The 26,728-nt window shown below is 47.0% G+C and overlaps 1 protein-coding gene across 1 annotated transcript in view; it reads left to right on the top strand.

Annotated features, from left to right (window-relative positions):
- Positions 1 to 26,525, top strand: part of ANKDD1A (ankyrin repeat and death domain containing 1A) — a 32,168-nt gene extending 5,643 nt beyond the window's left edge. The window contains 13 exon segments of the mRNA XM_004286978.3: positions 3,376 to 3,408; positions 3,410 to 3,481; positions 4,154 to 4,252; positions 7,602 to 7,700; positions 8,242 to 8,340; positions 11,244 to 11,342; positions 14,991 to 15,089; positions 16,507 to 16,599; positions 17,671 to 17,769; positions 20,502 to 20,716; positions 22,694 to 22,713; positions 22,716 to 22,787; positions 23,769 to 26,525. Coding sequence (XP_004287026.1) covers positions 3,376 to 3,408; positions 3,410 to 3,481; positions 4,154 to 4,252; positions 7,602 to 7,700; positions 8,242 to 8,340; positions 11,244 to 11,342; positions 14,991 to 15,089; positions 16,507 to 16,599; positions 17,671 to 17,769; positions 20,502 to 20,716; positions 22,694 to 22,713; positions 22,716 to 22,787; positions 23,769 to 23,830 — 1,161 coding nt within the window. The 3' untranslated portion in view covers positions 23,831 to 26,525.
- The last annotated feature ends 203 nt before the right edge of the window (positions 26,526 to 26,728 follow it).

Here is a 26,728-nt window from a genome sequence, read left to right as displayed (position 1 = left end):
ACAAGCCAAGGAATGCAGGTAGCCTCTAGAAGCTGGAAAGGCCAGGAAATGGATTCTCCTAGAAACTCCAGAAGAGGAGCAGCCCTCCCAGCCCATTTTAGACTTTTGACCTCCAGAACTGTGAGATAATAGATGGGTGTTCACCAGACACCAAAAAGGACCATGGCACACGGGAGGTCTGCCCTATACCATTGTTAGGATCTTGTTGGCCGTGGTAGAAATGTCTGACAGCTCTCAGTGAAGGATACCCCTAGGCTATGGGCCACAGGATCCAAGCCCAGAGTGTGGGATCCAAGCCCAGTTTCAAGCTGAGGGCCCTCCTGTCCAGTCCTGCCTGTCTGGCTTAGCCTTAGAGAGAGTCTCAGCGGTCTTGCAGAATCCAGTAGCTGTTGCGATGAAATTTGCTATCAACACAGAATGAGCCTCAGTGTTCTAGAATGAGGGAGGTGAGGTCTTAAGTGTGTGTGGAGGGCAGGGCTCTGAGTAGTGGATCTTCTAGTTAAGCAGGTCCACTCCATATTAGTTTTCTGTTTTTGGTAACAAACCACTCTAAAATGTAGTGGCTTAAAGTAACATTGATTTATGATTTTTCATAATATCATTGGCTGGTCAGTTCCTCCGGCCTTGCCTGGGCTCACTTATGAGGTCAGCACATGTCTGGGGCCTCTGCAGGAAGAGGGAACGTCGCGGATGGTGTGGCCAGTGTCTCCAGGTGGTAGCTGACATTCATGGAGACTTCCTTCTGTGACAGCCCCAGGACATCAAAAGAGCAAGAGTAGAAGTAGCAAGGTTTCTTGAGATATTATTTCTACCGCATTCTACTGGTCAAAGCCCATCACAGGGTCAGCCTCGTTTCAGGGGGAGGAAAATATCGGATTCCTCCTCTTGATGTGAAGAGTAGCACAGTCCTGTTGCTTGATCTTGGGACAGTTTCTCAGTCCATCCTGTTTTTCATGACCTTGCCACTTTTGAAGAGTACTGGTCAAGTATTTTGTAGAATATCCTTCAATTTGGTTTTGTCTGATGTTTTTCTCATGATTAGATTGGGGTTATGGAATTTGGGGAAGAAGACCCCACAGGTCAAATGCCCTTCTCATTACCTCCTATCAGGGGGCATGTGATACCATTGTGATTCGTCACTGGTGATGGTCTCTTGATCCAGTTCTGACACCAATTCCGATGTGTGTTTTTTCCAGATCACCAAGCAGTTAACTCAGTTCCCCGTGGACACTGACCAGGAGTCCACAAATTTAACTCACTTCTGACACTACTTGGAGATAGTGTCAGATTCTGCCGGTTAAGGGTTCAGTCCTACAAGACTGCCCACGCTTTGGATGTCAATCACAAGCCCAGGTGGTTGCCTAGCTATATAATTGCCTGTAAATCAGAAGTTCCCACGACCCCCTCCCCAGGTTCGGTTAATTGCTAGAGCGGCTCTCAGAACTCAGGTAACCGGTTTACTTACTATATTTCTGGTTTATTACGAAGGATATTAAGGATATGAATCATCAATGGCCAGATGAAGAGATGCATAGGGCAAGGTCCTGAACTCAGGTGCTTGTGTCCCCACGGAGTTTGGGACCCGGCACATGGATGTGATCTGATTCACCAACCTGGAAGTTCTCCAAGCCCTGTCCTTTTGGGGTTTTAATGGAGGCTTCATTACATAGACTTGATAGATTAAATTCTCAGCCCTTGGTCATTGACTGAACCTTCATCCCCTCTCCTCTCCTCAGAGGTGAGGAGGTGGGACTGGAAGTTCCAACCCTCTAATCACCGTTGGTTCCCCTGGCAACCAGCCCCCCCATCCTTTATTTACTTAGGGGCTTCAAGTCACCTCGTTAACATCATAAAAGACACCTTTATCACTGTTACCATTTAGGAGATTCCTAGGGTTTTAGGAGCTCTGTGCCAGGAGCCAGGACAAAGACCGAATATATATTTCTTATTATAAATCATAATATCAAGCTTGATCACTTGGTTAAAGTGGTGTCGGCCAGGTTTCTCCACTGGAATGTTAGCATTTTTCCCTTTCCATACTCTATTGTTAGAAACTCTTTGTCGTTTTAATTTGCATTTCAATAATGACTAATGATGTCATATATTTTTCCATGTGCTTATTTGTCATTCCATATATCTTCTTTGGTGTGCAGATTATTTTTTAATTGGGGTAATTTCTTATTGATGAGTTTTTAGAGTTCTTTGTAGATTTTGGATGTATTTCAAAATAAATTGCAGACATCAATGTATTTCCCTCTAAATATGTCAGCATGCGTATCATTAACTAGAGTTCAAATTCTTTGTATACAATGAAATACAAGCTGAGTCTTTTTTTTTTTTTTTTTTTTTTGCGGTACACACTGTTTTTTTTTTTTTTTTTGTGGTCTCACTGTTGTGGCCTCTCCCGTTGCGGAGCACAGGGTCCGGACGCGCAAGCTCAGCGGCCATGGCTCACGGGCCTAGCCGCTCTGCGGCATGTGGGATCTTCCCGGACCGGGGCACGAACCCGTGTCCCCTGCATCGGCAGGTGGACTGTCAACCACTGCGCCACCAGGGAAGCCCAAGCTGAGTCTTTAAAAAAATCTTTATTTATTTATTTATTTATTATTTGGTTGCACCAGGTCTTAGCTGTGGCTTGTGGGCTCCTTAGTTGTGGCTCCAGGGCTCCTCATTTTAGCTGCAGCTTGCCAGCTCCTTAGTTGTGGCATGTGAACTCTTAGTTGCGGCGTGCATGTGGGATCTAGCTCCCTGACCAGGGATGGAATCTAGGCCCCCTGCATTGGGAGTGTGGAGTCTTATCCACTACACCACCAGGGAAGTCCCTACACACTGAAATTTGACAAGTGCTACTCCTCTGTAACCCAAACCACTGTCAAGATGTAGAAGACTGTTCCATTGATTTTTATGACCCATTGATGGTTACAATCTATTTGGAAAAGTACTCCAAATAATCTAGCTGTAATGCAAGGCCAGGGTAGAAGCTCTGGACTATAAACATAGGATTTGCAAACCTCCCTCACTTAAATATTGCTTCTGGGGCTAAGAGACCTTCAATAAAGCGAAGCACAATAAGCCTGTATTATCCTAACTTGACCTATGAGGAAATGGGCGCTCAGAGAGGTATAGGTAACTTGCCGAAGACCCCAGAGCTGATAAATGCTGGAGCTGGGATTTGAACTCTGGCATCCTGAGTCCCACCAGCCCCCGTGAGGCTAAGTGGGTCCTGTGGATGTCCCAGGGGCCTAGCCCCATTTTCAGTGTGGTTTCCTTTGGAAAGCTGTTCTGATCCCAAACACTCATTGTCTGGGAGACAGCCAGTGTGTGAGCAAGGCCTCCCTTTGCAGACTGCAGGGACCACCCTGGGCTTGTTTCCAGGACAGCCTGACCTTACTGCACTGCACAGCCCAAAAAAGGCCATGTGCCAGTGCTGGCGTTCATAACAGAGGATCTGGAGGACATGGCCCTGGACCACGCTGACAAGGTGAGTGTGGCCTCAAGGCTGTGTGTCCTTCCCATCGGGCTTGGGATTCCTGGGCCCTCTCCTGTACATTCCTTGAGTGCATCCCTTGAGCCATGGGTAGTGCAGACTGGACCCCACCTCAGGGAGTTGCTGGTCTAGAAGGGGCGTTAGGCACAAATGAGCAGGACGCCAGCAGCACATAGTCACTTCCCTCAGAGAGACTCTGATATGGACTAGACAGGTTAGAGAAGGGAGACAGTGCTTTCTGCTTCCTGGAGGAGGTGGAATTTGGTAAATGAATAGATTTCATCAGTAAGATTAGAAAGCAAGGGGCATTCCAGATGGAGGAGAGACAATTGCTAGAGCTTTAGAGGAAAAGGGCTTTTGGTGTGTGAGTTCAGATGGGTTAGAATCTTGGGAATGAAGGCGTGAGAGGTTGTTCGGGGCCTTCATGGAGATCTCAACCCGCAGCCTCAGGAATGGGTCCTTTATTCAGGAGCCACAGGAGGATTTCAGTGGGGGAGGGACCCACCAAGTGGGGTCTTGTTGGGAAGATGGTCTGGGCTTTCCAGGCAGGGTGTATAAGGCAAGGTTGGGGAGAGTGTCTGGAGCACTGCAAGCCCAGTGTGGTTGGGAAATTGAGGCCAGGTGGGCAGGGCGAGGAAGATTCACTTTCTTCTCCTCCCCCGCCAGCTGGGAAGGACAGCATTTCATCGGGCTGCAGAGCACGGGCAGTTGGATTCTCTGGACTTCGTTGTGGGCTCTGGCTGTGACCACAGTGTCAAAGACAAGGTACTGTAACCATGGGTCCCAGGGGGAGGGCCGGGCTCTGGGCTCCTGACCGGGGTGGTCACGGGCAGCTCACCTGTGTCTACTGCCAACTGCAGCATGCTAGAGGGGCTGGTGGCCCAAAGACCAGCGTGTGTCTGATGCTCATGCAGCAGGCATTTTTTGAGCACACACTATGGGCCAGCCGTGTGCTATGGGTGAAGAGCACAAAGATGCCCAAGACACAGTTTCTTAATCAAGGAATTCAACCACAATCCTAGGAAAGAGCTGTGAGCCAATGTGGGGAGCCAGGATGGCAAATCTGGTTGGTTGGTAGTGATGCCTGGAGTGGGTTTGAGCGGGGCTGTGATTCCACTGGGGATGTCTGTTGCTGGGGGGGAATGGGGAGGAGTTGGGGGACGGTAGCCGCATGCCTGCTGGTTATTTGCTTTCTTTGTGTTTTAGTAATCTACTATGATTATGGCAAAAGTAGGATGAGACCGCTGAGGAGGGAGCAGTTCATTCAGGGTGGAGAGCTTATAAGCAGGAATTCACCTATCTGAGAATAGATGAGGGGTTGGGACCCAAGGGGACTACCCTACAAATGACTTGTATCAATGGACCATTGCGAATCATTAGGCAAATGTGTTGCAGCAAATTCTAAACAGTGCTTCCAACAAAGGGAAGAATTCCACTGTTAATTTTCTGATTAATATGCTTGGCTAGGATACAAGGAGTTCTGTTTACAAAGCTAGTGACAGAGCTCACAGACCAATGAATCACAGGATCTTAGATCAAGGGCCAGTTCAACCTTCTCGTTTTACAGATGTGGAAGCTCAGGCCCAGAGAAGGGGATACTGTAGCCAAGGTCACACAGCAAGACAAAGGTCGAGCTGGGTTTGGAGCCAGCATCCTGATGTCCCCCTGTGCTCCTCCTTCATCAGGCTGCCTCCTGCGGCCCTGAGCCCTGGGGGTCTGCACCAAATCTGTCCACCCACACTCAGCCTTTCAGGACGAAAAGGCTAAGTCAGGTTCTGAGGTTCAGATCAGGCTGATTTCCTTCATTTCAGAAACAGGGGTGGAGCAGGTTGTGCTCTGTGCCAGGCCCTGAGCCAGGAACTGGGAGTACGGACAGGGGTAAAGAATGACCCTCGCCAGGACACATCTACCCAGGAGGCAAAAAAAAAAAAAAAAGATGTACTCAGGGCCCCAAGAGAGCAGAAGCACCAAACTAGAAAGCAAGAAAAGTTCAGCTTTGGTGAACTCACCCAGAATCTTGCAATCAGAAATGCTAGGAAGAAGCTTTTAAAATTACATGTCGCTGTTAAGTGTTGTATTTTCCAATGAGGAATGTTTTCATTTTGAATTTCATTTGGGGAGAGGGCACAGTACGCTTTTCAAGGCTTTGGGCCACTGAAGGCCTGACTCGTGCTAGGACCCGCCAGCCCGTGTAGGGGGACAGACCTGTCAGAACAGATGACAACATACCTCACGCTGCAGGTGCTGTGGTAGGGAGGCATTGAGAGCCCGGAGAGAGTGATTAATTCCTCCGGAAATGTCAAGGAAAGGCTGACAGGGCCCCACAGAGGTGGAGAGGCTGGATGTCCCCACGGGTGGAGGGGAGAGGCCAGGCTCAAGGCCAAGGCCTCCTTCCACCCAGCCCCCTGTCCTGCCTGGGCAGAGTGTGAGGACCCTGGGCAGGGGGTCCATGCCATCTGCAGCTTCAAAGGGTAGGAAGTAGATATTTATAATCCAGAAGGAAGAGGGAAGCCCTGCCCTGTTTCCACAGCTCTGCTAACTGGGGGCACGTGCCAAACCCCAATGTTCACACACTTCCTTCCCGTCTCTTTGAACACGGAGACTTCAGGCTGTGGCTACACCGCCCACAGCCTGACCCTTGCCTGCTGTGGCGAGCCGACCACGGAGCGGTGGAGAAGAGCCGAAAAAAGCTGTTGAGGGGATTTTTTAAACTTAATTTTATTTATTAATATAATATAATGATGATCATAAAGGAAATGTAGATGTTTCCTCCTTGACCCTGTAAGATAGTTATAGCTGTTTATGTGTGTGTGTTTATCTATCATGGGGGCAGGGTATGTTTTTATCTACTTTAAGTACTGCTTTGGCTTCTGTATGTGTTCACATCCTCATTGGGCCCTTTATAGATATCTGTGCCTAAACACACAGGGAAGGTACTGAGACAGGCCAGGGCAGAGGAAAGCACTGGTTCAGCTCGATCGTCCCCATGGCCTTCTGGGCATGATGCATGGCTAAAGCTGGGTCCTCCCTTCTGGGTGCTTTTGTGGGTCCCTCCAGGGTCCTTGTCCTGGTCCCCCATCTGTGGTTCCTCTGTAGGGACATACCTTTTCTTGGGCTGGCCACGTCCAGCTGCCTCTTCTTCCCTGGGGCCCCTTACCCTCCTGCAGCAAGTTCCCTTTAAAGACGATCCCAGATAGGCTGCCCTCTGTAGGACCACTTCCAACACAAAGAACACTGTGCCCTTTGCCCGCCCAGTGGAGCCACCTCTCTTGGCTCTGTCACTGTCACCTTTAGACTTCTCAAGGGTGAGGCTGCTCCCAATCCTCTGGTTCTCGAGTTCCAGGAGACACAGGTCAAGCTCTCCATCACGTTATGTATTATCATTGAACAAATATCTACTGAGTGTCTGTCACGTGCCCAGCCCTATTCTAGGCACTTGGGGAAATTTCAGAGAACAAAATGGACAAAAATCCTTGCCCTTGTGATGCTTATTTCCAGCCAATAAACAACAAGCATAGTATACAAGTGGATTGTAGAGGGTGTTAGGTGGTCGGTGCTATGGGGGGACAGGAAAAGTGGAGCAGGGTAAGGGGATCAGGAGAACAGGAGGTGGGAGTTGTGGTTTTCAGTATTGTGGTCACGGTGGGCTGCACTATTCAACGAGAAGCTGACATCTTGAGCAAAGGCACAGGAGGCGAGCGATTGGGCCGTGTGGCTGCTGGGCACAGCCTGAGCACAAGGAGAGTCTCTGGGGCTGTAGCCTGAGCAGAGAGAGGGGATGCATCCGGGGTCACTGAGTTGGGACTGGCTTTAGACTGGAGCATGGAAAAATAGGGATTTAAAAAAAAATTTTTTTTAAGTAATATGTCTGTCTTAAAGTGTACGAAAAGAGACCAGAACTTGGCCCTTGAAAGTGCCCCTGGTTTTTGGTAGTTTTTGGCACAGTTCTCAGAGCAGGGTGGCATTGGCCCAGCGTGCAGGGCTGCAGCTCGTCACCAACTTGCTCTATAACCCTGGACATGTCTCCCCTCTCTGGATCTCAGCTCCAGCGGGTCCCCAGGGCCTGCAAGGGTCTGTGATTCCACTGACCCCTCAGGAGCCCTTCTCCCTGCAGGAGGGGAACACAGCCCTTCACCCGGCCGCCCGCTGGGGCCACCTGGCCGTGCTGCAGCAGCTTATGGACATCAGGCTGGACCTGGAGGAGAGGAATGCGGTGAGTCACCACCTGGAGGATGCAGAGATGTGTGACACTAGCTTGCCCCCTGCCTTCCAGGAGCCCGCAGCCCATGGTGCAGCCTGGTTTCCCCTGGTAAGGGCTCTGAAGCCAGGAGCGAGGACGTGTTCTCAAACAGCCTATGAGGAAAAGATGAGCAGGAGCACAAAACTCCAGGCTCGGAGGGGCACCAGGCCTGAGGGATCACGGAGCAGTCATACGCACAATGTGCGTTCAAAGAAGGGAGAGGTCACTGTGGCCAGGATGGAGTAGGAGGGAATAGACAGAGCGGGGATGAGGCGGCTTGGAGGGCAAGGAGAACACGAGCAGAGCTGTGGCGGAGGGAGTGAATGCACCATATGCCCCTCAAGGTGAGAATCAGGGGCGGGACTCAGGGAACCACAGATCACCAGGTCATGTCTGCAGTAGCAGGGAGGGGAGAGCTCAAAGAGCCCTGGAGCCCTGGCAGAAGGGGTGTCCTCCGGTCTCGGGCTCTGGCCTCAGCCTCCTGCCATCCTCACACCGCTCCCCTGTGTTTCAGGAAGGTCTGACTGCCCTGCACGCAGCTGCTGAAGGGATCCACCCCGACTGTGTGCAACTCCTCCTCGGGGCCGGGAGTAGCGCGAACACCCTCACCCAGGTAGCCGGGCCTCCTCACGACTGGTGTGTGCCCTCGGCTGCCTGCAGAGACGTGACTGTGTCAACTGTAGGAGCCACGATGATTCCTGAACATTGTGTGAACAAGGCTGTGAGGGAACAGGCTCAGCTGTTGAGCTCTGTGACTTTGGGCAAGTTACTTAATCTCTCTGAGCCTCGTTTCTCAACTATAAATTGGAGGTGATATATACTTACTATTTTATATTGCTATGAAGGCTAAATACCTAGCATATTGCCTGGGACATAATAGGAGCTCAGTACCCATTAGTGTCTTATTGCTGGGCATGTGACAGTTCACAAAGCCCTTTCATAACTATTACCTCAGAAAAATTCCCCCCATTTTACAGATGAGAGAGGTTCAGTGACTTTCCCAGGTCACAAGTTGGTAAGAAGAAAAGCTGAGTCTGAAAAGCCTATTCCCCTGACTCCAGAGTTCATGGCCTGAAACGTTTGCCTTGCCCAGCGGGGGTAGGGGTGGGGTGTCCGCAACATGAGGCCCACACCGCAATTAGAGCTGGAGCCTGGGTGTGACTCTGGGACAGGCCTCTTTCTCCCTTACCATTGCACTCTATGAGTTGGCCATTAGAAATTCTCTGTGTCCTTGAAAAGGGGGTTGTGGCCTTTCCTTAGGTAGGAGGTTGGTGTTTTTGTTTTGTTTTGCTTTTTATTTTTAGATCAGTGACAAATACTCTTTCTTGGCTGGTTGAACAGCTGCAGAGTCTGGAATTCTGTTTTTCTAAATTTCAATAATGTAGCAAAAATAATATTAATAGTGAATAATATAAATAATAGCAAAAATAGTTTAAAAACAGAGGAATGAAAATGATATGCTGAAAATATTTAACACAAAAGAAGGCAGTCAAGGGGAAACAGAACAAAACAAAACAAGAGACATTCAGAAAAAAAATAGCAAAGGGAATTCCCTGGTGGTTCAGTGGTTAGGACTTTGCACTTTCACTGCCAAGTCGGGGAACTAAGATTGACAAGCTGCACAGCTCAGCCGGAAAAAAAAAAAGAAAAGAAAAGAAAAGAAAAAGCAAAATGGCAAATGTAAATATAATAATAATATAAATCGTAAATTCCCTTAAATGTGAATAATGCTTTATAAACCACAAAACATTTAATTTGCTCCCCTGGAAGGTGTGGAGACTACTACCCCAGGGACATAGCGGGGGACATTACAGCCAAGAGGGGGAAAGTAGCTGTTCCAGGGCACCAGCCGTGTCCTTCTGTTGCTGGTGAATTTAAGTTTCTTTCTTCATTGCAAAAGAATCTGGAGACGAAGTGATAGGTAAGAATCAGATTTATTTAGAGAGAAACACACTCCACAGACAGAGTGTGGACTATCTCGGAAGGCAAGAGGCAAGAGGCTTCGAAATATGGCGTGGTTAGTTTTTATGGACTGGGTAATTTCATAGGCTAATGAGTGGGAGGATTATTCCAACTATTTTGAGGAAGGGGCGGGGATTTCCAGAAATTGGGCCACTGCCCACTTTTTGGCCTTTTACGGTTAGCCTCAGAACTGTCATGGCGCTGGTGGGTGTGTCATTTAGCATGCTAAGGTATTACAGTGAGCATACAATGAGGCTCAAGGTCTACTGGAGGTCGAATCTTCTGCCATCTTGGACCTAGTTGGTTTTCATTAGTTTTCATCATGTACTGTGGCTATGTCATTCTTTTTTTTTTTTTTTTTTTTTTGCTGTACGTGGGCCTCTCACTGTTGTGGCCTCTCCCGTTGCGGAGCGCAGGCTCCGGACGCGCAGGCTCAGCGGCCATGGCTCACGGGCCCAGCCACTCCGCGGCATGCGGGATCTTCCCGGACCGGGGCACGAACCCGTGTCCCCTGCATCGGCAGGCGGACTCTCAACCACTGCGCCACCAGGGAAGCCCATATGTCATTCTTTTAAAGGTTGTGCCCTGCCCCCTTCACTCCTGTTTCACTTCCATCAGCAAGGTGTTGCTCCTTAGTCAGAAAGGCCCTTTCTCTGTGCCCAGCACTAGGCAGTGGGAGGGGGCTCAGACAGGTCATGCCATGGCCACCTCCCCAGCAGTAACAGCACGGGAGCTTAGAGACTCAGGGGGTTAGATCCAGCTGGTGGTCGCTGGTGGCTTGGAGCTGCCCACCTTACCGGCTCTCGTGCTCCAGCCTTGACTTGAGGTTTCTGGCAGAGGCCACGGTCTATTCTGACACTCCCACCTCTGGCAGTGTTGTGCAGCAGGGTCTCTGAGGAGGGGGCAAACCCAAAATGATTGCATTTCCCACGGGGAGGTGGATGGATTCCCACCCACCCTGTAAACTTGCTCAGACTCGACTTTGGGAGGGTGACCAACTCATCCTGGTCTGCCCATACTGTCCTGATTTTAAAACAGAAAGTCTCGTATCCAGGGAACCTTCAGTCCCAGGCAATCTGGGACAGTTGGTTACTTAGTGGATCCTGCCTGAGATGAAGTCTCATCCAGAAGGAAGCCCTCCCTCTGGCCCTGCCAGGCTCCTCTGTGGATGTGCTTAGACCAGCTCCAGCTGGACAGTACATGCTGGGTGGGATTTGCCCTGTACAGGTAAATCTTATTGGTCCCCCTCCTTGAAAACCATCTCCTCAGCATCTATACTCCACGTGTCTTTACTGGCTAAGGAACTGTGAAGGCTTTGGCCTTTGTTCCGGAGTCTGTGACTGGAGGTGAGGAAAATCCTGAGACCATAGTGAACTCCTTTTACTAGTCACCAGGCCTGGGCAAGTCATTGATTTCTCCTGCCTCGGGGTTTAATGGGGATAATAGTCCCATGGGGGTTGTGAGCTGTGAATGGGATAATGAATCTCAAAGTGCTTTGTAAACCCTGCTGTGAGGGGTCCTTAGGATGCTGCATTGATGCCTGTTTCCCTCTAGAAAAAGCAGAGCTGCTTCCACTACGCAGCCCTCGGTGGCTCTGAGGACATGGCCTGGGCCCTCGTCCATGCAGGAGGAAGCACTAACGTGGCTGATCACGTACGTGTGGGGCCTGGATGGAAGGTGGGGAGGCAGGGGATACACTGCCGAGTCTCCCAGGACCTCACTTCTCAACATAGAAATGGAGAACAGATTAGTGGTGGCGGGGGGCTAGGGATGGGGGCGTGGGGCAGAGAAGGGAGGAGGGTGTGGTTATAAAAGGACTACACAAGGGACCCTTATGGTGATGGAACTGTGCTGCATCTTGACTATGTAAGGGATACACGAACCTACACATGTGATAAAATTACATAGAACACACATGTATACAAATGACTACAAGTGAAACTGGGGACATCTGAGTAAGATGGTGGGTATTATCAATGTCAGTGTTCTGGGTTGGATATTGTACTGTGGCTTTGTAAGATGTTACCATTGGAGTGGGGAGAACAGAGCAGACGGGTGTTGAGGGTGGGAAGAAGGCTTTTCACCAGATACCTTTTGTTCTTTCTGGTTCTTTAGGTTTCTATAAATAAAATGTAAACCAATGAAAAGCAGTACTTGCTCTCTTTCCACTCCCCTTTCCTACCACATTCCCACAGACCTATTTCCAGGACGATGGAGGCCATATCCAGCCTCCTTGGTTATTTTATCTCCGTGGCCTGCTGCTTCCTGGAGAGCCACCATTAGAGCTCTGATAAGTTTCCTAGCTCATCTGCGTTGTGCACTTGAGCCAGTTTCCAGTGTCTGCCCATTCACTCTCACAGGAGACCTTCTTTTGGCCTGATTTTGATTTCACAGTTATCTAGCAATGATCTGAGGACACTGCTGAAATTCTGTGGTAGTTTTACCTAGGTTTTTAAATTTTTTTCTAGATGTGTTTCAGAATACTTTTTGTCATTTATTGCTGCTTGGGTTTGGGATTACATGAGCCTGTAAATAATATAAGAGAAAATGGTCATCTTTGTAATATTTTATTTTTTCACTACAAACATGTCTCGCCATTTCTTTATGTCTTCTTTTGAATCCCTCAGTGATGTTCTATGGTTTTTGTTTGCCTTTGTCATAGCCATTTCCAATTATACTCTTCATAGGTACTTTATATATTTTGACCGTCATTGCAAATAGACTATCTTTTAAAAATATGTCGTTTCTTGTGGGCATTCAATACAGGAATGCTACTGACTTTGGTATTTTTATCTTCTATATGACTTTTCATTGATTTTGCTAGAGGTTTTTTTTTTTTTTTTTTTGGTGGGGGTATAATAACTATTTTGACCTGTGTAGATATACAGTCACGTTGCCTACAAGTAATCGTATAGTTTAAATCTTCTTTTCCAATATCCATAAACTGTTTTTTTCTGGCCTAAACTAGTAATGGCAGTCATGGGCATTTTTGTTGTATGTGTGCGTGTTCTGTTCTGTCACCTTTTGGTACTCAACATGTGAGGGTGTTTTTCCACAGTAAGTATAGATCTATCCCATTGATTTTTCTGGCTTTGTACTGTTCTACTAGATGTGTGTCACCATACACCTAGACAGAAGGTTGCTGTGGCAGTATCTCCACTTAGTCATGTAGTCAGTGCTCACAGGGAACCACTGGAGATGGAGTCCTCCAGCCTTGAGTGAGGCCTTGGGTGAATGTTGGGTTTGGGTGAGACCTCTGTTCTGGTCCCGGCTGGCTCTCTCATTCATTCATTTCATACATAAATAGTGGTTGAGCACCTACCTAGATGCCGGGGGTAGGAAAGTCCAGTAACACAGGGTCTCTATTAGTTACGTGTCCTTGGGTGTGTCATGTAAGTTTTATGAACTTATTAAGTGTTCTCATTTGTAAGGTGAAAGTACGAATAAGAACACCATTCCTATATACTTGCTAGGTTCATGTGTGGAGTAAATGAGATAGCAGAGAATCTTAAGGTGCTGTTGCTAGAAGGGACCTCAGCAAGCATCACTTGCCAGATGAAGATGACTTGCCCAAAGTCGCGTAGTGAGTTCCTGGCATGGCAAGCTCTCAAACTTGGGATTTCAGGCTCCCGCCCACCATGAGGATCGATTGTGGCCCAAGGGATTCAGGCTGTGGGCTGTAAATTCCTCAGGCCACTCATGTCATCCGAGAAGTGAGAAGGTCCAAACTCAGAAGCACTATCTATACAGTAAGTCCCCTACACATGAACCAGTTCCGTTCCGAGAGCACATTCGTAAGTCCAATTTGTTCATAAGTCCAACAAAGTTTGCCTAGATACCCAACTAACACAATTGGCTATATAGTACTGTACTGTAATATGTTTATAATACTTTTCACACAAATAATACATAAAAAACAAACAAAATAAAGAAAACATTTTAAATCTTACAGTGCAGTACCTTGAAAAGTACAGTAGTACAGTACAACAGCTGGCATATAGGGGCTGGCACTGAGTGGACAGGCAAGAAGAGTCACTGACTGGAGGGGGGAGAGGAGGTGGGAGATGGTAGAGCTGAAGGATCGTCAGCAATAAGAGACGGAGGGCAAGCTGCAATTTCACTCATGCCTGACTTTGACGGCAGAGGTTCTGGTTCCTTGCTGGATTCAATTCTATCTACCCTCTTTAAAAAATGATTCAGTGATGTCTGGGTAGTAGCTCTTTTTTTCTCGTCATAGATGACACAGCAGCACTGGATTGCGTTCTGAACGGCTGCTGCAACTTTCGTGTACCTTTCTGTGTTCGGGTCCTGTGCCTCAAAAACTAACTGTGGGGGTCTTCCCTGGTGGCGCAGTGGTTTGGAGTCTGCCTGCCGATGCAGGGGACACGGGTTCGAGCCCGGGTCTGGGAGGATCCCACATGCCGCGAAGCAACTAGCCCCATGAGCCACAACTGCTGAGCCTGCGCGTCTGGAGCCTGTGCTCCGCAACAAGAGAGGCCGCGATAGTGAGAGCCCTGCGCACCGTGATGAAGAGTGGCCCCTGCTTGCCGCAACTAGAGAAAGCCCTCGCACAGAAACGAAGAGCCAACACAGCCCAAAATAAATAAATAAATTAAAAAAAAAAAAAAAAAACTAACTGTGGGGCTTCCCTGGTGGCGCAGTGGTTGAGAGTCCGCCTGCCGATGCAGGGGACACGGGTTCGTGCCCCGGCCGGGAAGATCCCACATGCCGTGGAGCGGCTGGGCCCGTGAGCCATGGCCGCTGAGCCTGCGCGTCCAGAGCCTGTGCTCCGCAACGGGAGAGGCCGCAACAGTGAGAGGCCCGCGTACCGAAAAAAAAAAAAAAAAAAAGATACAAGTTGTAAAATGAAAAAAAAACTGACAGTGCCTCCTCAAATGAAGAAAATCCCCTCGCCATTTCCTGCGTCGTGAATCACTTCGTTTCTTCAGTTACTTCTTCTTCCTCTTGTGTCTCTTTGTCCTTTCTCTGAGCCTCCAGTTCCATCAGGTCTTCATCAGTAAGCTCCTCGTGTTGCACAGCAACAGTACTGTACAGTAAAGTACACAAAAGCATGACTAGTAGAGGATGCACGCATGTGACAATGTACGCCAGATATGTGAATTAATTTATGTGATCGGACACGCGCACGCATGCTCGCATCTTTGAAAGTTCGCAACTTGAAGGTTCATACGTAGGGAACTTACTGTACTCCTCCCAACTCCCATCTTCTAGCACCAGCCTGCAGCTGGGCAGTCCTGGGAGGGACCCATCAACTGATCTGTGCCTCTCCACCGCCCCCAGCAGGGCGCCTCTCCTGTGCACATCACCGTGAGGCACAACTTCCCCGTCCTGGTGCAGCTCCTTATCGACACCGGCAGTGACCTGGACGCCGTTGACAATGTAAGTGGCTGCAGAAACCATCTGGGCCCCATGGAGCCTCTGGGCACCCTCCCAGGTTGGCAGGACTTGACTGTGGTCTACTAGCCTGGCCCAGAATTGAGGAATCGCTCTTTCAGCTTGTCAAAAGTTGTTTGAATATTTGTTGAAGGTAGCATTATTTTATCAACCATTCCTCTATTTTGAACATTTGAGTATTTCCAAGTTTCTGTCATGATGTATAGAACACTGTGGTAAACATTTTGCTACATGCAACCTTTTCCTTTCATTGATTTTTTTTTTTTTCCCTTAGGGAAAATTCCCAGGGCAGGGGTGACTGGGTTAATCTTGTATAACAAGAGGCCTCTGAGTCCTGAAGTTGTGATCAATCAGGAGCGTTTTAAAATCCCCATCCCCACAATCCACCCCGCAACCATACAATCCTCAGGGCCGCCACACACAACCACTAGTGGTGGAAAGCAATTTGACAGAATATAACATATACCTTTGAAATGGTCAGTATTTGCATGTCTGAGAATTGAGCCTCAAGAAATATATTAAGAGCTCATGTACCAAGATATTTGTTGTAGCAGTCTATCAGTTTTCATTTCAAAAAGGGCCCCAAATACTTAATAAGAGAGAAGTGCTCAGTTAAATTATGGTATAGGCATAGATAGGCTCTTATGGAGTTATAAAAAATGGTGTTTATAGAGTTTATAATATGCAGGAAGTTATACAGATGCAAAATGTATATACAGGATGATCTCAAATATGTAAAACCATAAAACTAAAAACATTCTGCATTAAAGAAAATACTAGAAGAAATGTACTAAGACTGTTAACAGAGGTTGACTTAGGTGGGATAGCGAGTGGTATTTTTTTTTGTTCTTTCTACTTTTTTGTTATTTACTGAGTTTGCTGAGTATTATGTTTATGATTAAATCCAGTTTACCCTCCCACATAACTTCTTTTTTTATATAAATTTATTTTATTATTATTATTTTTGACTGCATTGGGTCTTCGTTGCTGCACGTGGGCTTTTCTCTGGTTGTGCCAAGCGGGGGCTACTCTTCGTTGTGGTGCGCAGGCTTCTCATTGCGGTGGCTTCTCTTGTTGGGAGCATGGGCTCTAGGCACCTGGGCTTCAGTAGTTGCGGCTCATGGGCTCTAGAGCACAGGCTCAGTAGTTGTGGCACACGGGCTTAGTTGCTCTGCAGCATGTGGGATCTTCCCGGACCAGGGCTCAAACCTGTCTGTGTCTCCTACATTGGCAGGTGGATTCTTAACCAGTGCGCCACCAGGGAAGCCCCACATAACTTCTTAGAGAAACTCTGTTAAGGCCCAGTTGGGAGTGTACCCACCTTGGTCCTGTCCTGGCTTTGAGCCACAGACCATCTCTACATGCTTTTCTGCTCTCCGTCCTCTTGGCTTCTTTTCCAGAGGCAGCAGACACCCCTCACCTTGCCGCCGAGCACGCCTGGCAGGACATAGTGGGTATTCTCCTCATTGCTGGGGTTAACTTAAACCTGAGAGATAAGGAACCTCTGCTCACAACCAGCCTCCCTTGCAAGCTTTCATGACTCCCTCTTTGCCAGAGATCCTGATGCAAATGCCTCCTGCTCCCAGAATGTTCAAGGCTTCCCATCTGTTATATATCAGCTCAAAGGCAACCTCCTCCAGGAAGCCTTCCTGCCCCTCCATCACCTTCCCCTGCGTCCTCTGAGGTCCCTCAGCACTTGGCCCACCCCTCTCCTGGTCCTTGCCTGTGATATGTTTGTCTTCTGTTTCATGGCCCACATCAGACTTTGAGCTCCTTGAGTCATCTGCTGGGGAGAGGGGAAGAGAGCTAGAGGAATAGCATGTCACCACCCCACAACTCCGTACATGTGAAACAGGGTTGGGGGAAGCTTCCTGGGTCACGGTGCTTCTGGGGTGGCCACCTCCTCAGGTGGCCAGAAGTTTGAGAAGAGCTGAAGGCTTAGTATGAGGCTGAAGAGGTCACAGGCTCATGAGGGGAAGGGCCCTTGCACACGTGGCCCAGCCCTTGGGATGATGTGGGAAAGAGATGGGGGCAGGGAACAGGCCCTGAGGCTGGACCTGGGAAGGGCTTCCGGCTTCCTGGGAGGGAAGCTGGGGCCCCGGGCAGCTGGCCAAGCTTGAAGAGGAGCTTCCCATCTCCCCGCAGGTCCCTGGAGGTGGTGGAGGCCAGCACTCTGCCAGAGGCCTGGAGCAAAGGGCTGGAAACCTGAGGGGAGGCAGCAAACTTGACACAGGAGCCCAAGCCCCTTCTCTGGGTTCTGGTTTCATCTGAGACATGAGGCTGGTAACATCTATCTCACAGGTGACCTTGACGACTTATGCAGGCTGAGTTTTATAAGCTTTAAGTCCTCCTATTCTAGAAGAACACAAGAGGTGGTTGCTGGAATTATTGCCTTATTCTACCTGTGACTTTTCCACACCCAGAATTACTGCCAGAAAACCCTTCTGCTCTCCAGTGTAGACTGCTGGAAACCACTTTCTTTGGGCAGGAGGGTCTGTAGTCAGTGCTAGAGGCCACCCTACACCCTCTTATAGGAACTCTGGATTCCCTTCTCCCTTCTTACCCGCAGCAAGGAAAAACCACCTTGCCAGTGGCCACCCACATCAACCATGTCAGCCTGGTGGAAATGATCATAAAAGCCGATTGCTTCTACAGATGGGAGAAGGTACTGAGACCCTGTGCTTGGTCTCTCCGTGTTGGAAAGGGAGTGGCCATGGCTTCAGGTGGAGTTGGCTTTGAACCCCAGCCCTGACCAATTCAGGGGCCCCTCAGTTTCCAAGCGAGTGATAATCCCTGCCTTACCTAACACTAGGGTTCTTTGAGGGCATCCAGAGATGGGTGAACACCCAAACCACACTGAAATAAGGCTGACTGAGGTCCGTGCCAGTGTGGAGATACTGGTAGACCCTGCTCCAGCTCCTGGTTGATGGATGAATGCATTCATGCATGAATAAAGAAATGGCAAATTGGTTCCAGCTCACTGTCAGCTCCAGGTGATTGGAATTGTGGCTTGGGGTGTTCTATTCAGGCAACTTTCTGAGCCCAGAAGGAAAGTGTGCTGGGATTGATTAGTGATATCTGCTGTGGATTTGGGAAAGAGGAGTGGCAGTTGTAAGGTCTTGCATTTACAGCTCCATGTCAGCAAATGGGGGTGGGTTGAGAGATTTTTTTGTTGTCCTTAATGGTTGCTTTTATACACAGAAAATAAATTTTTGCATTTATTTCAGTTTTAGAAATTAATACTAAATTGTTTACAAAATTTAAATCCTACTTTTCCTCAAACTTTTAAATTTATTTTTACAATCTTATTATTATATTTATACAACTAGTAAATTTTAAACAGTCACTTTCAAGGAAGCCTTTTGATTAAAGTTTGGTCCCATGTTTAAGCTTAGTTAAACTACCTTAAAGGTTTTAAACTGAAAGAATAAATTTAATATAATAGGTTTTCTTTTCAAGCACTTCAAATGCTTCCTAAATTCTTAAATTATCCCATTAAATCCAATAAATTAAACCTATAAAGTGAATCTCGAATATCATAAACATTCTGATATTGTTTACAAATTTAGTAAATTTCTCTTACACTTCTCAAAAAAATCACTGTCCAGAAATCAATCAATTGATAAATTTCCATAGGAATCATAAGATTTTCTCTTTCACTGACGTGCTGGATTCTCATAAATATTACAACCCCTTTACATACAACAGATTACTCCTAAATATTAATACCAACGGTTTGATGAACTGATTCATCTCTATGCTTAATTTTAAACCACCTCAGGCTTTAAAAGTTTTCAACACTAAGGCAGTGGTGCAGTTAGAATCACAAATCCCTCCTTCCTACCCCTAGACCAATTCAATCAGAATCTAAGGGATGAGGGCCAAGCTTCTGTGGTTCTTAAAGCTCCCAGATGATCCCAATGTAAGATGCAGCTGAGAACACAGCTCGAAAGAAACAGTTTTTACCACCCAAGGAGAGAGCCAAGCTCCCAGGTCGTCACCTCCCAGGTGACTGGCCAGACACAGTTAACCAGGATGTAAGATTCAGAGCTGCAGATGCTAGAACTCACCTGAGCTTTTTTTTTTTTCACACACACACACACTGTATTTTATTTTTACAAGAGATAAATAAACTGACACCAAGCATTGTAAATGGATGACCACAACAAAAGCAACAATGATTGCAATTAACAAACATGAAACACACTCATACTATGTCATAATATTGACATTCTGTCCAGTAATCCTCCACTGTAACAGCTGCTTTACTTTGCAGTGGTCACCTGAGCTTTTTAACAACTAGAAATCTGCATCCACATCCTTTCGAGGGGCTTTTGTGGCTTTTTTTTTAATTTTTGAATTTTATTTATTTATTTTTTATACAGCAGGTTTTTTTTTTTTACATCTTTATTGGAGTATAACTGCTTTACAATGGTGTGCTAGTTTCTGCTTTATAACAAAGTGAATCAGTTATACATACACATATGTTCCCACCTCTCTTCCCTCTCGCGTCTCCCTCCCTCACACCCTCCCTATCCCACCCCTCTAGGTGGTCACAAAGCACCGAGCTGATCTCCCTGTGCTATGCGGCTGCTTCCCACTAGCTATCTACCTTACGTTTGGTAGTGTATATATGTCCATGCCACCTTCTCCCTTTGTCACAGCTTACCCTTCCCCCTCCCCATATCCTCAAGTCCATTCTCTAGTAGGTCTGTGTCTTTATTCCTGTTTTACCCCTAGGTTCTTCATGACGTTTTTTTTTCTTTAATTCCATATATATGTGTCAGCATATGGTATTTGTCTTTCTCTTTCTGACTTACTTCACTCTGTATGACAGACTCTAGGTCCATCCACCTCATTACAAATAGCTCAATTTCGTTTCTTTTTATGGCTGAGTAATACTTTTGTGGGTTTAACTTAAGCTATTACATAATTTTTGGTAACCTCTCATTTTATCACCTGCTTTGCATAGAAAGAATTCTGTAATCCAGACCTTCTCTACTTGTTGTCATTTGGCAAGTTTAGTTCGTGCCTGATTCTTGGCTTGCCTGGTTTTAGCCACAGCTGCTGAGTCATTCTACTGACACTCGTGCTATATGAACACAAAGAAAAGAGAGAAATGGGAAGGCTTCCTGGAAGAGGTGGCACCCAGGTGGTCTTTTGACTGTGGCAATGGGATTGAGAGACAGGGAGGTGAGAAAAGGAATTCTGGATGAAGAAACAGTGTAAGCAACTCAGTTTCCAACACTCAAAGCAAGGCACAGAGTCAGAAACCAGAGTAATGGACACTATGCCCCAGGCCTGTGATGACACCAGTTCTGTGTCCAGGCTCACGAGGGACAGCCTGGCAGGGATTTCCCCCAGACAGCTGCTGCACTTCTGGGATCTGCCCCACAGGACCAGCTCTCATGCAGGGACCTCTGTGACCCCTCTGGGAAGAGCTTGACCCTTAAGCAGGACCATCGGCAGGAAACACATCAGCTCCGCTCTGTGCTGTGGTGACTGGCCTCCAGGTACCTGCAGCCCCACTAGTGGAAGAAGCTGGCGTATTGCTGGGAGTTCACCGAGGCCCACATCCACGCCATTGAGCAACAGTGGACAGGTACCACCTTGCCTTGGTGCCCCAGAGCAACCGGGTGGAGGGGTGGGGGCACGTGGGGTGTGTTCAGTTTTCTGTGCTTCTGGGGGAAAAGCCTTAGCAAGCCACACACCACTTCCAACACATCATGTGCTCTTCCCCTCTCCAGGCCTTTACACAGACTGGGCCCTCTGCCCCTCCCTCTACATTGACCTGTGAACTTCACATTCTTCACGAATCAGCTTGAGCTGAAACCCATCATTCACACATGAAACTAAAGGTGCTCCCTGTAAAAAGGAGAGGAGCTGCTGTTGCCACTATTATTTAACATCTATTTGGAAATTCGGGCCCTGGTATTAAGGCATGAGACAGAAATAGAAATTGAGTGTAAATACTGGAAAGGAAGAGAGAGATTTATTAATTTCAGATGAGATACACACACACACACACACACACACACACACACACACACACACACACACAGAGGAAGTCCAGAAGAATCAACAGAAAAACTCTTAGAATAAAATAATTCAATGAAATGGCTAAACATGATTAAATATACGAACACTATAGTATTCCTCTGTACCATCAATAAGTGGGAAAATATATAGAGATATATATATGTAAAAAATATATATATGTAAAAATGTATATTTTAAATATATTAAATTTTTAAAAAAATATATATAATACATATTAAAAATGTATGTAAAAATATACTCCATTTACAATAGTGTGTGTTTCTAAGAAGAAATATGAATGACATATGAGTAAGACAATACAAATTATTTGAACCATAAAAGAAGACTTGGGTAAGTAGAATGACATTCTGTATTTCCAGCTAAAAGAAGTGTCATGTAGATATTGATTTTCCCCATATTAAAGCTTTGATCCAATTTTAATCAACTCAAAATAGGAGGTTTTTGAAACTTGACTAAAGGATTCTACAGTTCGTCTGAAAGAAGAAACAGGGAATATATAAATGAATATTCTGGAGGAAAAAAGCGAAGAGGGTCTAACTCAACCAGACTCAATGTTAGAAAGCTAGAATATTTAACACAGAGAGATACCTGACAGAAACATATGCAAATCAGGTAGTGGAATAGAGTGGGGAGTCCACAAGTGAACTCTATTACCCATGCGGATTTCATAGACGATAAAGGAGCACTGGTAAATTACAGGGCTGGGGACAAGGGGTAGTGAATAAACGGGTCAAATGAAACTGCTGCATCACGAGCAGCACCAGGAGGAAGTGCCTGCTGGGGGCCCACGGACACCAGAACATCAGGGACGCAGTGGCTGACTGACTTGGACCTGATGGCTGTGCCCCCATGGCTGAGCCAGACCATCTGTCCCTAAGCTGGGAGAGCTGACCTGGTCACAGTTGAATAACAAGTTAACCCCACCACCAGCACTGAAGAGCATGGGCACTTATTTTCCAAACATTGTAATCACCTGGGAAGGCTTAACACTGATCTGTTGCCTAGGCCACACCCAGACTCAAGTACTAGGAATCTCAGAAGGGGGAGGGGGACCCAGGTGTCAGTGTTTGCTAAAGCCTCCCAGGTGTCTCCAATGAGCACTTATGGCTGAGAACCACTGGTTCGGGGGAAAGAACAGGGCCGCTAGCTTGCAAGTCACAGGTTATTGTGAGCCGCCAGAGAGATGAACTGTACAGTCGTGTGTGCATCGTGGTACCACAGTGAATGCCAATTCTTTCTCTCTTCCCAGTGACACCAATAGGATAGATGGTGGATGCTCAGGGGAAAGCCTGGCACTGGGGAGATCCAGGTGTCCCTGACATGAAACTCCACCCCCATCCCATCTGAGGCTGCTCCTCCCCTTCCTCCCATGCCCTCCCCATATCTGGGCTGAGTTCCGCTGGCGCTTAGCGGAGGGTCTGATGTTCTGGTGGCGGTAAGGGGTGTGCTCAGGCCTGGCTCTGGTAAGGCAGGCGGGGTTGGCGCCTTCTCTCTCTCTCTCTCCCCTCATGACACTCGGGCATCAAGAGCTACCGGGAGCACGGGCACCGGTCACAGCCAGTGAGAACCCCAGCAGAGTGCTGTTCAAAGGCCTCGTCGCCATTGGCAGGACGGACCTGGCTGGTAAGTGTCCCCCCGCCCGCCTGGCTCAGGGCAGCACCGGGTGCAGAGTCAGAGTTGCATGGCCCCGCTGGAATGCAGCAGGGCCCTCCAAGGCTGCTCAGACCACGGCGCTGTGGTGCTGGCTCTGAACCTTTCAGATTGATGGTCCTAGCCCTGCCTCCTCCTGGAACCCAGACGGAGCCTTGGGCAACTCACAGTACCTCCTGGCCCCAGTCTCCCCATCTGTGCCATGAGGGTGACCCAGACGATCCCTATCACCTTCACAGCCCCAACGCCACTGAAGCTACAATCTCTTCCTATCCAGCTCTCTATACTACATTGATTTGTTTTTTTCTCCAGTTTGGAGTAGCGTGGGAACAGCCTGCAGGGTTGTTTTTCACAAACATTAAGACCTATGGGCCAAAACTGGCTTAAGATGAGTTGAACCAGTAAGATCTGGTCAAATAAAATTTCTGAGGCCGTCACAACCTATTTGAGTCTGTCCATCCGAAAAGCGTTTTTTGGGATTTGCGATTCAGGGCACCATGTAGAACCATCAGGTAAGCGGAGTAACAGGTTCTAGTAATGATCCCTCATTAAAAACAAAATTGGCTCATGATGAAAAAGGCTTAAACTCTGTAACCTCCATTGCCATGGTGCATTACAGGGCAACCACAGGATGGGGTACTAGGCAGCCATCCATAGTAATGAAGGTACATCAGTCACTTGGCAACAAGGAAAAGCGTCGATAGCACGTTATCAAGGAGCAAGAGGAAAGTCCCCTGTGTGGTCGATCTCCCCCAGCTGCCACACGCAAGGTGAGAAAACAGTCACTTCAGAGGGGAGGAATTAGGGATGACTTGGTTCTTCTTCCAGCATGTTCTTAAATACTACTCTGCATCTTCTTTTAACACAAACTCTTGCAGGCAATTAAAACATCAAACTAGCCTTGTGAGGCAGCGCTCAGGCAACAAGAGGCAACAGGATTCTTGTCTTTGGCAGAAAGCATCAGGAAGAAAGCAAACGATGACTCTAGCGCCCCAAGGAGGTGCACAGCCATGTAACTGGAGGGACTGGACATTCAGGAGCATGGAACCTCAGAGTGGGGGCCACTGAACAGAGGAGGACCACCGTTTAAGGGCTTAAAAAGCAATTACTGTAAACAGACTTCCAGCTGCTTCCACTGAAACCCATATTAGGACCAGCAGGCAAGTGTTTGTGATCTTTTTCATGGAGGCCTGTCTCAGGTTTTGCAGGTAATCCCTTCCCAGAGGTATCGTCGTTTGCAGCTCTCAGTTTACTTTCATCTCCTGCATCTCACTGGAGCCTCACAGCAGCCCTCTGTGGTGCAAGGGATGTCTTTTCAGAGAGGACTCTGGGCACAGGGTGGATAAGCAGCTCATCAGGTGGTGAGGTCAGGGGCCAAACTGAGCATTCCTGTCTCCCCAACCTGGTGAAGGGCTCCATCCATCCCTTATGAGAAGGACCGCCCTTAATTCAATCCCTGACTTTTATGAATGCTGTGCTTACTCCACAACTGTTTCTATTCTCAGCTTATTTGTACATTTTGACAGTTCCAGGAGGCACACACTCGCATTTTTTCCCTCTTTTTCAAAATACCTTTTAAAGTTTTAAACTCTTAATTTTAAAATCATTTCAGACTTACGAAAAAGCTGCAGAAATAGTTCAAAGAATTTCCAAATACTCTTCACTCAGCTTCCCCAAATGTTAACATCTTACATAACCAGGAAATTAACACTGCTAGGATACTAATTTTTTTTTAAACCTTTTTGTTTTTTAGATGTTGGGGGTAGGAGTTTATTAATTTATTTTTGCTGTGTTGGGTCTTCATTTCTGTGCGAGGGCTTTCTCTAGTTGTGGCAAGTGGGGGCCACTCTTCATCGCGGTGTGCGGGCCTCTCACTATCGCGGCCTCTCTTGTTGCGGAGCACAGGCTCCAGACGCACAGGCTCAGTAGTTGTGGCTCACGGGCCTAGTTGCTCCGCGGCATGTGGGATCTTCCCAGATCAGGGCTCGAACCCGTGTGCCCTGCATTAGCAGGCAGATTCTCAACCACTGCACCACCAGGGAAGCCTGCTAGGATACTATTAACTCACCTTCACACCTTATTCAAATTTTGTCATTTGAGCCTGGAAGTTCTGCCTGAAAGCTGTTTTTGTCTAATGTGAGCTCTCCTGCATGTGGCACAGCTGGCTGTGGCCAGTTTCGGAGCCCATATCTTAGAAAAGCTCCCCACAAAGTTAGCCTTTGGGCCTGCGTCCTGGGAAGAAGATAGAATAAAAACTGCTAGAGTTGAAAGGGGCTCCAGTTCTCACACATGGCTGGTGGGAGTTCACAGTGGTACAATCCTCTGAAAGGCAATTTGGCATTATCCACGAAACTACAAATACATTTACCCTTTGACGTAGCAGTCCCACATCTAGGCATTTATCCTACAGAGAAACCTGCAAACGTTATATAATACTAACACACATGCAAGTGAACAAAGGTGAAACTATGCTGTGAGATGGATGTATGGGAACTGTGTACTATCTGCTCAGTTTTCTTTAACTGTTTTTAAAAAAAATAGTCTATTTTTAAAAATAACTGAAACTAAAACTTACAAAAAGAAAATGAGGCTTTGAAACCAACCCATCAGGTTGATGATTTGAGAGGTGTGTCTGGCCTGAGGCCTCACAGTTTGCGGTGGGATTCAGTCCCCAGCACAGCACACAGCCTCCCTGCCATTGTGGCACCCTTCATCTGCACATGCTGTGTTGAGATGGAGAACCTTCTTCTACCATCTATTCCATATGAGAAAGGTATTTCATACCACATGGGACTTGGATCACTTACCTGGATGAATTTTGTTTTTTGTTTTATTTTTTATTTGGTTTTGGCTGCATTCGGTCTTTGTTGCTGCACACGGGCTTTCTCTAGTTGCGGCGAGTGGGGGCTGCTCTTTGTTGCAGTGCATGGGCTTCTCATTGTGGTGGCGTCTCTTGTTGCAGAGCACAGGCTCTAGGCACAAGGGCTTCAGTAGTTGTGGCACGCAGGCTCAGTAGTTGTGGCTCATGGGCTCTAGAGCACAGGCTCAGTAGTTGTGGTGCACAGGCTTAGGTGCTCTGTGGCATGTGGGATCTTCCCGGGCCAGGGCTTGAACCCATGTCCCCTGCATTGGCAGGCAGATTCTTAACCACTGCGCCACCAGGGAAGCCCTGTTGTTTGTTTTTTGAGATAAAAAAGCAAGTCCATAAATAAAGTTTAAACGTTGAAATATATCTCTCAAGTTCAATACTTCTTTTGTTTGGGAAATCAATAGCAAAATTTCAAACAAGCTATTGTGGATTTTTTTTTTTAAACAGGATTTACAAGATTGATTTATAGGGTTCTCATGAATGATCTCTTGTTGCCTACTCAATCAACCTGTAAACAATTTTTTAAACTTAAAAAAATTTTTTTTAACTTTTAAAAATATTTAGATCAATAATTTTTTATTGAATTATAATTGATTTACAAATTGTGTTAGCTTCAAGTGTACATCATAGTGATTCAGTTTTTTTTCTGATTATATTCCATTATAGGTATTTATTAGATACTAAATATAGTTCCCTGTGCTATACAGTAAACCCTTGTTGCTTATCTATTTTATGTATAGTACTTTATACATGTTAATCCCATATTTCTAATTTGTCCCTCCCCACCTCCCTCACTCCTTTGGTAACCATAGGTTTTTTTTCTATGTCTGTAAGTCTGTTTCTGTTTTGTAAATAAGTTCATTTGTACTATTTTTTAGATTCCACATATAAGTGATATTATATAGTATTTCTCTGTTTGACTTACTTCACTAAATATAATATTCTCTAGGTCTATCCATGTTGCTGCAAATGGCAATATTTCATTATTTTTTATGGCTGAGTAAGATTCCATTGTATATATATATACCACATCTTCTTAAGCTGC

This window comes from Orcinus orca, chromosome 2, assembly GCF_937001465.1.
Source record: "Orcinus orca chromosome 2, mOrcOrc1.1, whole genome shotgun sequence".
Taxonomy (NCBI): domain Eukaryota; kingdom Metazoa; phylum Chordata; class Mammalia; order Artiodactyla; family Delphinidae; genus Orcinus; species Orcinus orca.
The sequence above is the reverse complement of the archived record's forward strand: the minus strand, read 5'-3'. Positions and strand labels throughout refer to the sequence as shown.